At 38.2% G+C, this 14,720-nt stretch overlaps 2 protein-coding genes across 2 annotated transcripts; both read right to left on the reverse strand.

Moving 5' to 3' along the window:
- Window positions 1–6,991: 6,991 nt before the first annotated feature.
- On the reverse strand, window positions 6,992–10,446 carry LOC137043337 (extracellular calcium-sensing receptor-like). Its single transcript, XM_067419594.1, has 6 exons — window positions 10,244–10,446; window positions 9,808–10,096; window positions 8,681–9,484; window positions 8,317–8,544; window positions 8,011–8,134; window positions 6,992–7,896 (listed from the first exon to the last, which is right to left on the reverse strand). Exons 1-6 carry the CDS (start codon window positions 10,444–10,446, stop codon window positions 6,992–6,994), a joined length of 2,553 nt encoding a protein of 850 aa, XP_067275695.1.
- A 796-nt stretch (window positions 10,447–11,242) lies between these two features.
- Window positions 11,243–14,339, reverse strand: LOC137043212 (extracellular calcium-sensing receptor-like). The gene is made up of 6 exons (XM_067419396.1): window positions 14,140–14,339; window positions 13,690–13,975; window positions 12,741–13,541; window positions 12,432–12,659; window positions 12,236–12,359; window positions 11,243–12,141 (listed from the first exon to the last, which is right to left on the reverse strand). The coding sequence occupies exons 1-6, from the start codon at window positions 14,337–14,339 to the stop codon at window positions 11,243–11,245; spliced, it is 2,538 nt and encodes an 845-aa protein (XP_067275497.1).
- Window positions 14,340–14,720: the final 381 nt, after the last annotated feature.

Raw genomic sequence — 14,720 nt, forward strand, 5'->3', positions numbered from 1 at the left:
CTTACCACCCCTGCTTTTAATTAATAAAATAAATATAAAACAATGGAGAAGCCTAAAAAAAGGGTTTTAGAGCAGTGCGCTGCATTGTTGTTGTTTTTTTTTTAGGTTTCTAGGCAACCCCCGAATCAGCTGTCCTATCAGTCAAATCATTTTAATGGTCAACACAACGGAAGGCCCGCCTCTTAATTCATTCGATTGGATAACAGAAAATAAACATGATGACGCTGGGCACTTTTCCGCTCAGAATTGTTTTTTTTTTTTTTACTTAATGCACTCAGAGCGTTCCTTCAAAAACGCGAGGCGCATCAAGCAGTTAAAATGTGAGGCGCCCACAGTGCATAAGTAGCACTCTCTGCCACCCGAAATCCATTAAAAAAAGGTGACTCTCGCTGTAAAAACACGTTCTGTGTGATCGGGGCCTTACAGTGCTTGTTGCATTTTACTGCATATGATAAATCATACTCAGAAAGTAGAATTAAAACAGGGTATTCTCACAAAAATGCGTATAAATAGTACGAGTGTGCAATGTCGTGGAATGTATACGCCAAAGCTCTTTTTGGCGTGTCTATGGCACGCTGTTTTTCGCGTGCATATGATACGCATTTTATGGCGTATTATACATACGAACCATAATATGTATGTATTATACATACATAACCATTCAGAATCATTCTATCTGCATTAATGATGTAGCTAGGCCTTGAAAAGAGTATAATTGTGTTTAGGAATTGTATGGACGGCCTACAAACTCCTTGTGAGAGTGCCTGCAGTTGTATCTGCCTGTTATCCTGTTTTTTATAATACACAAATGGGTAGGTTTAGGGAAGAGTTTGAGTTACACGTTCAAAATGTGTCTGAATGTGTGTGTGTGTGTGTGTCTGAATGTGTGTGTGTGTGTGTGTGTGTGTGTGTGTGTGTCCACAAGGTAAATGGATTTATAAACATACTAAATTATGTTTTTTTGAAAATGTAAAAATGCAGAATGTTTCTTGTGATGGGTAGGTTTAGGGGTTGTGCGTGTGTGATGGGTAGGTTTAGGGGTAGGGGGGTAGAATGAAACAGCGTTGATAAACATGCTGAAAATCGATTATGCGTCTTTATAGCACACCATAATGGCATACGAATTGGCGTGTCATACATACGCCATTTCATGAGATCAGTCTGCAAATGCAAGTTTATTCACCCTGTGAAATTCAAAACACCAGCATTGTACTAATATTGCTTAATTTTAATAATACTCAAATGAAAAGTATAAGATCAGTTATTTAGAATGGCTTCTTTGAACAATTGTTGGGTACTTGAGCAGAAATGAGCAAATGTTCATTTTTATTTCACTTTTATATTTGCATTCAAACTTCAGGCCAATTTTACCTTAATGATGTTCTGAGTGATATTCTTGTTGTCACAACCATACTTGCATGGATGTTCAACACTGAGTAACAGGCAATAGTAAATGGCAGGTTACATACAAGAAAAGTCAGTATAAAGCTAAACACCAAGTGATAAAAACTAAGATAGAAACCAATTGCAGAGAGTACATCAGATTGTAGTATCATCTTTGTTTGGTAACGGTTCATTCTCAGGTTATAAGGAGGTGAATATATTGAAAACCAAATCACAAAGACAAGGATCTGTATCATGGTAAATGCAGGAACACTGAGTCTATGTGGCAATCTCCCAAACCATTTCATAACATTACTGCCTGGACTTTTAGCCTTGAAGGCCAATAACACCACTATTGTTTTTCCCAGAACACAGGAGATACAGAGGACAAAAGTGATCCCAAATGCTGTATGGTGAAGTTTGCAGGAACAACCAGTTGATTGTCCAGTAAGTGGACTCAGAGAGCACCACGATATTGTGAAAAGCAGCACAAAACTTAAATTTGAGTTCCTGACTCTGCGGTTAAGAACATATCTTTGTGTACAGCTCATATATGTCACAACTGCAGTCTGACCAATTAAAAACAGACAAACAGTGATTAGCAGCACTCTCATAATCCAATGGTGAATCTGGCCTCTGCTGAGTAGTTGAGTGCAGATCTGCCATTGTAGTGGACTGATTTCTACAAGTACACATGAAATAAAAAAGCACATAAAGTTGGTTATAATTCCATGTCAAATCAAATATGTGCTTCACAAACAAAGTAACACATCATAAACAAACCAAAAAGACAAAATCAGAGTTCACCTTTAAGCTCCCATTTGTCTGTGCAGGTGAGCATATTTGATCTGAAGCAGCTTTTAAACATTTGGTTTAACTCCCCCTGTTTCTCCAGTGAACATCTCCAAATTAACTGCAAATAAAGATAAAATAATTTATATATAAATATATTATATAAAAAATAGTGATTTGGAAATTATTTCCTAATTTTAATATAAATTCTTATTCATATTCTAGATTAAATGTAGGGACAATATTCATGGAACAGAAATCTGTACCTGGTATAGTTCAGCATAGCTTTCACAGTTCCCTCTCATGAGGGAGATCATGTACAAAGATCTGTGAAGTGACAGTACAAGCTTGCAACACGTTGTAGTATGCACACAGATCAGGGGAGACATGGGCCAGTGATCTGTCTGCCTGAGAAAAGTACCAATGAGAGCTTTCACTGTTGACTCTGACAGTTTCCCACCAGGTAAGAACATACTGAGCCTCAGCGCATTGGACTCATTAGATTTATTGAAGTTAGCTGACATAAACCAGATCCCAGTTGTAATGTACAGTTTATCTGTTATATCCACCTGGTCCTCTGCAGCCATACAAATGTGAACATTGAAGCACACACAGTTCATTCCTCTTGTGTGACTTTTGACTTTCAGTTCAGACATTATGTGTATTGTCCAAACACTGCCTGACAATGTTCCATTTTTCAGATGAAAATTGTTTAACGCATTTAACAGCAGGAGATACACATGACTGTAGGTTAAACACATGACTGAAGACTGATTGAAAGCCTAGACATAAAAAAAGCTATTTAAAATTGCATGTAAAAAAAATATTCACATACATTTAGTCTAGATATAAATCTATGTTCACAACGCTCACCTTATGTAAGCCCAGGTTGGTCGGGTTGGGCTCCAGTTTGTGCTGCTCACCCAGGACCTGCCTGCTTAAGACTTCACAAAGGCAGAGTATCGGGTGTCTTGAAATAATAATAATTTGCATTCTGAATGTCTCAAGTTTTTCCATAGAAAGGATCAACAAGTGTGAAGATTGTATTCTCTTATATTTCTCCACAAGGCAGCTGAAATAAAAGTGGGAGACCTTAGACTTACTGTATTCAACAGCGAATGCATATTTATTTAAGCACAGCACAAATATCCTATAATCACATAATTCTGTCATCTATCTTAAAACATTTTGTTAAAACCACATCTTCATTTTGTCATATACACAATTAAACAGCAGTATTAAAATGTGTCTTTCTAATAATGAATGTACAAACTTCATACATGTTTGACAATGACATCACAAATATATAATTGTAAATAATACAAAAATGGTGCATGAGTAAATGAACTTGAAACAAATCATACCCACCCATGACATGCTATTGGTACATGTCTTGTAATAAATGTCAAGGCTTTGTTAACTTTGACAGCTCTGTCCTCTGAATGCTCACTTTTATCATTTTGTCTCTCAGCATCTCCTAGGCTAAGTGATATATAGCAAGGGTTAAGTGCTCTAGCCAGAAGAGCAAGTAGAACCAAAGTGGCTCCTCTCATCTCAGAGGTTGGGCTGGTATAGAGTTCCTGTTCAGGGTAGGGTCCTAGCTTTATACACTCCTAAGTGACAAAGGAGGAAGGTACCAATGATGTGAAACACAAGGGCCAATACTCAGAGGTAAACATTGCATTGCACTTTTTCAGACAATATTTGGTTTTATCTAAGCAACACTATAACTACTTAAAAAATATGTAAAATATTGCATTTATTTATTACAATTGAAAATACGTCTTTCAGATAAGATCCACATAAGAAAAATAAGATCCATTTTGGTTACACTTTATTTAGATGGTCCTCTTTAGTTATTCTACTAACTAAAGTAACTTTGCAATTGAATGTCAACTAACTAAGGTATATCTTAAGATGTCACCTTTTAATGTGGTTTAGCTCAATCCTTGTCTAACCATTCAACATTAAACATTTGCTGTGAAAAAAAATAAAAAATAAAAAAATAAAAATTAAATAAAAAACTTTGGATCTTAAATGGACAGGCCTACTCATCCAAAAATAGCATGTCTTATTTTAATTAAATAATGAAAATATTTTCTAAAATATACCTTAAAAAGTACAAATAGTGAAATATATTTTGTGATGGTCTGATGGAAAGCTGTGTGGCTTAAAATGAAAAATATTCATTTATTTAAGCATGTTTGTTTGTGTGTTTGATTTCCTTTTGGTTACACAATGTGCGTTAATTTAGTTTGTTTCCAATCCCTGATGCCCTGAAGAAACTTAACAATTCACAACATAAACAGAATGCATAGCTGATATAATATATAATATAATAGCTGATATGATGTCCACTTGTGTGGTCCAGGAGTGCCATCTATGGCTAAACCTGGCTGAGATGCGTGAGTCTGACAGGACACGGTTCCTGATAGCTTCCATCTCCCAGGCTGGGGTATTCAGCGGGGCAGTCGAGGACTTCGCCCAACAGTTCTCAGCCACACAGAGACAGACTCAGGCGATCAAGAATATCCATGACCCGGCAGCCTGCTGCTACGTCCACCCAGCCGCCTCAGCCTTCTCCCCGTCGAGGCCACTCTTCTGCGGCACCCGGCCCTCCTGCTTGGCCCCAGCAGGAGCCTTCACCCAGGCCGAAGTGTGGAGGTACTTGCAGGCAGGCCGCCCAGCCTGTCTCTGCCCCCAGTTTCTGGGGGCCTGGCTATCGCTCCCCAGACTGTCCAGCTATACCATGGTGGTTGGCAATGCCTCTGTCATGCGTGCGGAGATCGACACCCTACTGGCAAAGGGTGCCATTGAGATCGTCCTTCCGGCCAAGATGAAATCCGGCTTCTACAGCCCTTACTTTATGGTACCCAAGAAAGGGGATGGGTTATGACCCATCCTAGACCAGCACATCTTGAACCGAACCCTGCACAGGCTTCTGTTCAAGATGTTGACAGCCAAACGCATTTTGGAATGCATTCGTCCACATGATTGGTTTGCAGCGATCGACCTGAAGGATGCATACTTTTATGTCTTCATTCTTCCTCGACACAGACAGTTTCTATGGTTTGCCTTCGACGGGCGGGCATACCAGTACGCCATTCTCCCATTTGGGCTGGCCCTGTCTCCTTGCCTCTCTACGAAGGTCATCAAGGCAGCCCTAATGCCACTCAGGCAATTCGGGGTTTGCATCCTGAACTCCTGAACTGGCTGATCCTGAGCCACTCTCGAGATCAGGTTTGCGAACACAGGGACTTGGTTCTCCACCATCTCGCACGTTGGGGCCTTCAGGTCAAATGGGAAAAGAGCACACTCTGCCCAGTGCAGAGGATCTCTTTTCTCAGTATGGAGATCAACTCAGTTGCCATGTGCACGCAGCTTACGAGTGAGCATGCAGTCTCTGCTGGCCTGCCTTCATCTGATCGAACGCAGGAACGCGGTCCCAATGAAGTTATTTCAGAGGCTCCTGGGGCATATGGCATCAGCAGCCTCTGTAACGGCGCTCGGTTTGCTTCAAATGAGACTACTTCAGCACTGGCTTCACGGCCGAGTCCCGAGGGGGGCATGGCAACACGGCGCGCTCCAGGTACAAGTGACCCAGGCCTCCCGTCAGACCAGTTTCTATGGGCAGGAGTTCCCTTAGAACGAGTTTCCAGGCATGTTGTGGATGGTGGCATGGTGGAGGAAGTAAGAGTGCTCAGGTCAGCCCAGGACGCTGGAAGACAGCCGCTGTGGCGTGATTAAATTGGTACCCCCATTCCATCAGTACTGACGTAACTCGGAGTGTACTGACTGAAAGGGAACGTCACGGTTACATGTGTAACCCTCGTTCCCTGAAGGAAGGGAACAGAGACATTACGTCCCCATGCCACATCCGCTTTAACGCTGGTATGGCCGGGGCACTCAGCCTCGGCTCCTCAGCAGGTAAAGAAGAATTGCATCTATGCTAGTCTCTCTGTTTATCCTGAGGTTTACTGCAGTCATTCGGATCCAGGCCATATCCAGATCAGATGGTGGACCTGCGCCTGGACATGACCAACGAATCCCTGAATGTCTGCAGAGAGCGTATTAATTAAACACCCCCTGTAAATGCCACATAGACACAACATCCTCAATAAATCGTCTCCGGCGTGACAACTCCAATTAAAAAATTAGCTGGATAAAATCGCTGTTTTCTCCAGAGTGGCTGTACAGTCGAATCAAATTATGTTGCATTATTTTCCTGTTAACACCGTGACGCTGCTTTGAAACAACTGAACTTGTAAAAAAGCGCTATATAAATAAAGGTGACTTGACTTTGTTTAACCCCTTGCCATATTTGCAAAAGTGGAAAGAATAAGACAATATTCTACTCAGGTAAAAGTACTATTACTTCAATTACATTTTACTTAAGTCATTTTATTTGGATACAGAGTAGTAAGAAATATGAACATTACTGAATTACAGTACACTAACTGAGAAGCTGACATGGCATTATTACCCATTAAAACATTTACAGTGGCAATGCATTAATTATTGAATGCAAGTTATTAGTAAAAATAAGGATAATAATGACACTACACATACTATTCTCATTTACACCCATACAGATATGATAAAGAGAGGCAATTAAGTTAATTAAGTCTTACATTAGTAGTCCTACACCTTTTTTCCACTAGAGGGAGGCCATATCTAGGTCTTCAATGATCTTTGTGACCTGTATTCATATATTCACAAGTTCTTGTTTTAATAAAATTAAATGTATCCTGTTTGTCACAATTGTTTTATATAACATATATAACTATTGTGCTGTTTCTTTTTTATTATTATCTGGTTACTGTGGCATTTTTCCTAGTAAATGTTTTTTTGTGTTTGCATCTGGTCTTAACAGAATAACATAACATTTTGGAATGAAAATACAGATAAGTAAACTATAACTGGAAGCTAAAATGGCAAATATCTCCACAGCTACTGTAAACTTTCCAGGTGTGCTTAGGTAAGCTGGTATAAAGGCAATCCAGACAGAACAGAAAATGAGCATGCTGAATGTGATGAACTTGGCTTCATTGAAGTTATCAGGGAGCTTCCGAGCTAGAAAAGCCAAAATTAAGCACAAGACAGCCAGTAGGCCAATATATCCCAGAATAGCCCAGAAACCAACAGCTGAGCCTAATCTGCATTCTAGGATGATCTTTTCTCTGTAGTAGTTCATGTTCATATATGGGAAAGGTGGGGATAATATTAACCAAATGGCACAGATTAGGACCTGTACAAGAGTAAAGCTAACAACACTGATTCTTTGTTGAAGAGGCCCAAACCATTTCATGGCATTACTTCCTGGAAGTGTAGCCTTGAAGGCCATTAACACCACTATTGTTTTCCCAAGAATACAAGAGATACAGAGGACAAAAGTGATCCCAAATGCTGTGTGACGCAACATACAGGACCACTCAGTCGGCCGACCAATGAAAGTAAGTGAACAGAGGAAACACAGAGTCATTGAGAAGAGCAGCAGGAAGCTCAGCTCTGAGTTGTTGGCTTTTACTATGGGCGTGTCTCTGTGGTGAAAGAAAACTAGAAATATGAACATAGTTAGAAATGCCCCAAGAAACCCAAACATCATTAAAATGATACCCATGATTTCGGTGAATGACAGGAATTCCACTGTCTTTATGATACACTCATCACCTCTGCCATTGGACCAGTATCCAAAAGGGCACTTCACACAGTCAGATGAATCTGGTGTGGATGAAAATGGAAGTGAAATAACAATGTGACTGATATTTCTGATAAACAGATATTCCTTTTTTTGATGAACTGCAAGTATTAAAAGAGCAATTAGACAAGCATTACCTGTTGTGTTGCTAATTTCTCCCGGAGGGCATAGGATACAGTCAAAACAGCAGATGGGTCTTCCATGCTGCACAGCTTTCCTAGTGCCTAGGGGACAGCTCTCACTGCACAAAGACACAGGCACCTGCCACACATCAGGGAAAAGCTACTTGAACAACAATAGAAAAATAATATGCTGTGACATGTTTGCACATGTTTACACATGTTTGCCTTGTGGATCTGAGCCGATACAATGCATCAATGCATCTCATGGGCTCTTGGGTATTTAGTTTTGATTGGAAAGTTAATTTGAAAAGAGACTCTTACAGTCTTCAGGCCTCCTCCCCAGATGATGTTGACATTGTTCATAGAAAACTGTTGCCCACGAGGCTGAGTTGCATCATAGTAGCCAATTGTGGCTACCTCCATGGTGCCTTTTGTGAACTTTTGTAAGTTTACCAGTTCGTATCTTGCAGGGGAGTCACCTTCGCTATCAAAAAATAGTGTTTCTCCACCATTCATGCTGAAATTTACCGTTTGCAGATAATCTAAAACCTGTAATGGCAGAAAAGTGTTTATTTTGTTCTTCTTTTCTTATTCAATTATGTGTTTAAATCATGCAATTTACTTGGATTTTTACATATATTTATAGTTCAGTTTTAAGATTTCAGCAATTTAAAAGATATTTCACCTTCCAGGGTTGTATTGTTGGCTGTGCACAGGTGCCATTAGCAAATGGAAGTTGTTGCTGCTTACATGACAGTAGATTGTGCAGTGCATGAGCAATTGCATATACAGCCATGTAGACATTATTGATGAACCTCAGATCAGACACATCAGTAAAAGGATGTTTGACATATTTCAAGTTCTCTGAGCCATTGCATGCCCTGAGTAGTGTATTTGGGCTTAATGAGCACTGAAAAATATTTTCCCAGAATTCTTTGAGAAACATGCTTTTAGGAAATTGAGAGGGGTTGACATCCTGTAGAAAAGGGCCTAGTCCAGGTATTTGAGCATTTCGTACTGTGAATCCTATAGATCCAATCAGCAAATTGTGGCCTTTGCTATCTGCTAGAGAGTCATCTGTGATCCAGGCATCACTTCCAATCCACTGCAGTCCTGTAATGTTCAGTCTGAATAGCTCATCCACCAGTATCTTGATCTCTCTGTGCGACATAAAAGCCATTATTACCTTAGATGAGGACTTTCTGATAATGTCTACTATATTTGTTAAAGAAGTTTTTGATCCTGTGCTTTCAAAAGCCTCAGAGTATTCAATACAGACTCCCTCTTCTTGAGCAGCCTTAATAAATGTGGCAATGCCAGTTTTACCATAATCATTGTCATTGCTTAAGGCTCCCACCCATGTCCAGCCAAAATGTTTCACAAGCTGGGCCAGTGCTCTGCTCTGGTAGTAATCACTTGGAATAGTTCTGAAGAAAGAAGGAAACTCTTTTCTGTTGCTCAGGCAAGCACAGGTAGCAAAATGACTGATCTGCGTGAGCACAAACAGGAAACTGTATGAATGGGTTAATTTCATTCTTCAGTGCCTTTTTTTTCTACTATTCAGATCATTGTTTTTGCAAATTAAACATGCTTCTTCATCTATATATTTTCAGCTTTTGATTTATGCTATATATATATATATATATATATATATATATATATATATATATATATATATATATATATATATATATATATAATTTATGTATGTTTTGTTTTGTCTTCCATAAAGAGAGGCAATGTCAAAAATAGATGGTATGGAGCCTTTTGTAACTTTGAACATTTTGAGTATTAAATGGTTTGACATCTTACCACCGGTATGTGGAATCGGCCAGTTATTCTGGCAAACCCAATGGTTGGGGTGGATCCTGAATGACCTATTATAGCCTGCACAGTATCTGCCTTGGTGCAGTTCATTTCGTCAGTGACATCATCTTGTCCATTGGACAATGAAAGTGCAGATTGAAGAATATTAGAAAATCCACAAGCATTAAAGATTTCATATCCCAGAGTGTGGTTAGGGAGTATATTTTGGTTTTTATTTATTTCTTCTATTGCGAACATCATAGTGCATGCAAATTTAAATTCCCTGTAATTTATACTAAAGAGATACATTTACATGTTAGATACAAATTAGATTTAAAAAAGTAGGACAAACAAGTGCATACAAAGCACATATATACACCAATATATTATGTAATTCTACAAATTACACTAAAATAACAATTTGCATGAAAAATATACTTACTCCTTGCACTTTGGTTGAGGAGGTAATTGGTTAAATTTTGGAATCACCCCAGTATAGCCTGTGTAAAATGTGAAGATGCCTCCGATCTTTAGGGCACCATCTTTGATGAACTCAGGCAGCTGTGTTTTACCCTGTCGCTTACAAAGTGTCTGTTCTGCCCTGATCAACACTGACTTTAGCAGCAGTAGCTCTAGAATCAACATTGTGGGTCAGATCCTTTCAAACAGTTGGTGACCAAACACATTCCGCCTTTTTATAGACCAAAGATTTTGTTTACACCCTTAACAGAGGATGTGCTTTAACTGCCATACATCATATTATTTGGATGTTTACATCATATACCAACATTTTCTTAGAATATCCTTTGAATATTATATTATAATGTAATATTATAAAATATTTATATTATTTTTTCATGGTGTGCAAAGAAATGTCATAGAAAACAAACAACAAAAAAATGTCAGGGATGACATTAAACATTTATTAATTTTAAAGCATCACTCACAACGCGTATTTGACATATTATTAAATCTATTTATACTGTTTAACATCAGACCTTATTTACAGTATGTTGAATATACAGTATATTAAAGTAAATCTTACATTTTAAACATAAATTTGTTGCATGGTACAGCTTGGACCTACAGTATATTTAATAATTAGTTAATTGACTTCATAGTATTGGCAATCTGAAAGTTTGTGCCACATCAGGAATAAATACAAATAAAAACACTTTAAGATGATGGTTTGATGAGGTGGCATTTGTAAGTAGTTAAAGCTAACATTCATAATTATTCATAATTTATTTCTTTAAGCATTTTCAATCTATATTTCAATGTTTATTTATTTAGTAAAATATATAATATTCTGGATGAATAATACAGAATTAAAAAAAGTTGAGGCTAAAATCATAATTATAAAAATTTTTGAAGAAGCAAAAGCTTTATTCAAATTTATACGATATTTATAAATTTTGGTGTTTATCCCATCCCGTGTTCTTCATGATTTACCCATCATGTGTTTCTTTGTGTTTTGTTCTGGCTTGAATAAAATAATGTAACATTTTGGAGCAAATATGCAAAGCAACAAACCAAAACTTGAGGCTAAAATAGCAAATATCTCTACGGCTACAGTAAATTTTCCAGGAGAGCTGACATAAGCTGGGATAAATGTAATCCATACAGCACAGAATATAAGCATGCTGAATGTGATGAATTTAGCTTCATTGAAGTTATCAGGCAATTTTCGAGCCAGAAAAGCTAAAACAAAGCAAAGGAAAGCTAGGAGGCCAATATAACCCAGCACAGCCCAGAAACCAAAATCGGAGCCTAAATTGCATTCTAGAATTATTCTCTCTTGGTAATAATTCATGTTCATATATGGGAAAGGAGGGGATACTGTTAACCAAAGAATACAAATTATAATCTGTAATAGAGTGAAGGTAATGACACTTAGTCTTTGCTGCAATGGTCCAAACCATTTCATGACATTACTTCCTGGAAGTGTAGCCCTGAAGGCCATTAACACAACAATTGTTTTCCCAAGAACACAGGAGATACAGAGGACAAAGGTGATCCCAAATGCTGTGTGACGCAACATACAGGACCACTCAGTCGGCCGACCAATGAAAGTAAGTGAACAGAGGAAACACAGAGTCAATGAGAAGAGCAGCAGGAAGCTCAGCTCTGAATTATTGGCTTTTACTATTGGGGTGTCCTTGTGTACAAAAAAAACTACAGCAATACCTAATGTAAAAGAAACACCCAGTAAAGAAAACACTACTAGAATAATTCCCATTACATCTTCAAATGATAAGAATTCCACAAGCTTTGGGACACATGAATCTCTCCATTTGTTTGACCAAAATTCAGCAGGGCACTTGAGACACATCACTGAATCTGAGGAAGAAGTTTGATGATAAAATGATTTTCGATTATACACTACTGTTTTTGGTTTCTGAAATGGTACTGCATTTCTAATATTGTACCATACCTGTCTCATTACTTATTTCTCCTTCTGCACACTGAATACAGTCATAACAGCAAAAGGGTTTTCCTTTTTTCACAGCCTTCCTAGTGCCCATGGGACAGCTCTCACTGCACACTGACACAGGCACCTGTAAAACATGACAATTTTTACCACAACAAATTTGATTCTTCAAATCTATAGGCCTGCTTACAATAATTACCTGGTGTTGATTTGTGGCCCACATTATGCTGATGTTGTTAAATGAAAGTTGAAATCTTGGTTCTAAAGAGGCATCATAAAAACCCACTTTAACAAACTCTGTTGTTCCATCCTCTCCCTGCTGCCAGTTTAAGAGATCATACCTGGCTGCTGGATCTCCATTTTTATCAAAAAACACCTTTTCACCAGTTTGGGTGTAGAAGCTCACTTCCTTCAAGGCATTAAGTACCTGTAAAAGCAAAGGCTGTACTTAAGTACATAAATGGTTGCAACATGGTTGACATGTCCATTTACATACAAATCATGCTACCTGCCATGTATTGTTGACTTTCTCCAGGCATCTGCTTTGGTTGGTGTCTAATTTTGAACAACTGCTTATGCTGCTCAGAGCATGAGCAACAGCATAGACAGCCTTGTAAACATTATTGGCAATTTGTAATTCTGTAACATCTGTGTACTGGTTATGAACACTGTCCAAACTTTCATTTCCTGTGCACAAACTTCTGCTTCCAACAGTTTGTTTGGAGGGAAGTTTACAATGGAATACTGTTTCCCACAACTCTTTATATAGTTCTATGCCAGAAAATGGGTTAAGGTTAGTCAAAAATTCTCTTAGGCCTCTTATTTCAGATTTTGGGATGGCAAAGCCCATGGAGCCTCTAAGAATTTGTTGCCATTTACCAGTAGCAATGTTCATATCAGATATCCATGATTCACTACCAATCCACTGTAAACCAGTAATATTGTGTTGAGCTATTTCCCCTAGAAGTACTTCCATGTCTGAGTAGGATACAAAGGCTACAATCACTTTTGAGCTTGATTTCTTTACAATGTCCACAATTCTCAAAATGTCCTCCCTGGGATCAGTTCTGAAGAATGCTTCTGAAAATTCCACACAGACTCCAAATTCTGTGGCAGCTTGGATAAAAGTGTTCATGCCATTGTTTCCATAGTCATTATCACTGCAAAGAGCCCCCACCCAGGTCCAACCAAAATATTTGACCAGTTTGGCCAGTGCTCGGCTCTGGTAATAATCACTGGGAATAGTCCTGAAGAAGGTTGTATGTTTCTTTTTGTCACTAAGGCAGGCGCATGTTGCAAAATGACTAATCTGCGGGGGAAGGATTATTATTATTATTTTTTTTTCAAAAACAAAATAGAATTTGTGATTTATTAGTAGGATTTGTTTTTACATTTTTACATAAGTCAATGTTTTATTACAGCTTAATAATAATCATACGGAAGATACAGCAACTTACCACAGGTAAATGCAGAGGTCCGACAGTGGAAGAGATGGCAATAGTTGGAGTAGAGGAGGTTTCTGCAATGATAGCTTGGACTGTGTTAGGTCTCTGACAGGACAACTGAGTGGTGTTTACACTATTAACTAGTGAGAGAGAGGCTCTGAGAGCCATTTCTATGGATCCACATGAATCATAGATTTTGTAACCCAAACTGACACCAGGAAGAATATCAGCTCTTTTGTTGATTTCTTCAATGGCAAATACCATTGTCTGTGCATTTTGAAATTCTCTGAGACTCAAACTATACAGAAATAAATAAATCAAATAATTAAATAAATTTCAATAAAAAGCATAAGGTTAAGACAGGTAAAAGTATATCAATACAAGCATACATGTTAAGGTATCCTATAATTTATCCATTGTACCTTTTTTAACATCCGTCAAAATGTGTCCTTATCCACCCACCTCTTGCATTTTGGCTGCTCTGGTTTTGATGTGAAAGTAGGCATAGTTTCATCCCAGCTGTTATGGAAGGAAAAGATGCCCCCAATTATCACATCCCCATCTTTTCTAAGCTGAGGAGTGTCAGGACTCCCCCACAACTTGCATGGAGGGTCAGCTGCTCTCACTAGTGTGAACAGAAGCCATGTGTGTAAGAACCCCATACTAAACCCTTAATAGACAGCTAAACCTGTGGTTCTGTCTTATATCTATTGGGTCTCCATCTACTGAATACAATTGTGTGGGTGTTGCTTACTGAATTGCGTATTTTCTGGCTTTAACTTTAGCCAATGAGAAAACAATTGCTTAAATATTTGTTATTCGCATTAGACTTCTATCGGAAATAGCCTACACTAATAACATGTAAACTGAACATAAATGTAACATGTATGCTCTGTAATTTGCTATATTAGTTTAGTTTTATCTCTGTTGGCCCTACTCAATTCTCATTTGACTGTTCATATTAGTTTCCTTAGTTACTAATTACATTCACTTGTCGGCCATTTGTGCTCTGATTATTTCCCTTTGTAATAATCCTTTACCTT

This window comes from Pseudorasbora parva, chromosome 16 (genome assembly GCF_024679245.1).
Source record: "Pseudorasbora parva isolate DD20220531a chromosome 16, ASM2467924v1, whole genome shotgun sequence".
In the NCBI taxonomy this organism is placed as follows: domain Eukaryota; kingdom Metazoa; phylum Chordata; class Actinopteri; order Cypriniformes; family Gobionidae; genus Pseudorasbora; species Pseudorasbora parva.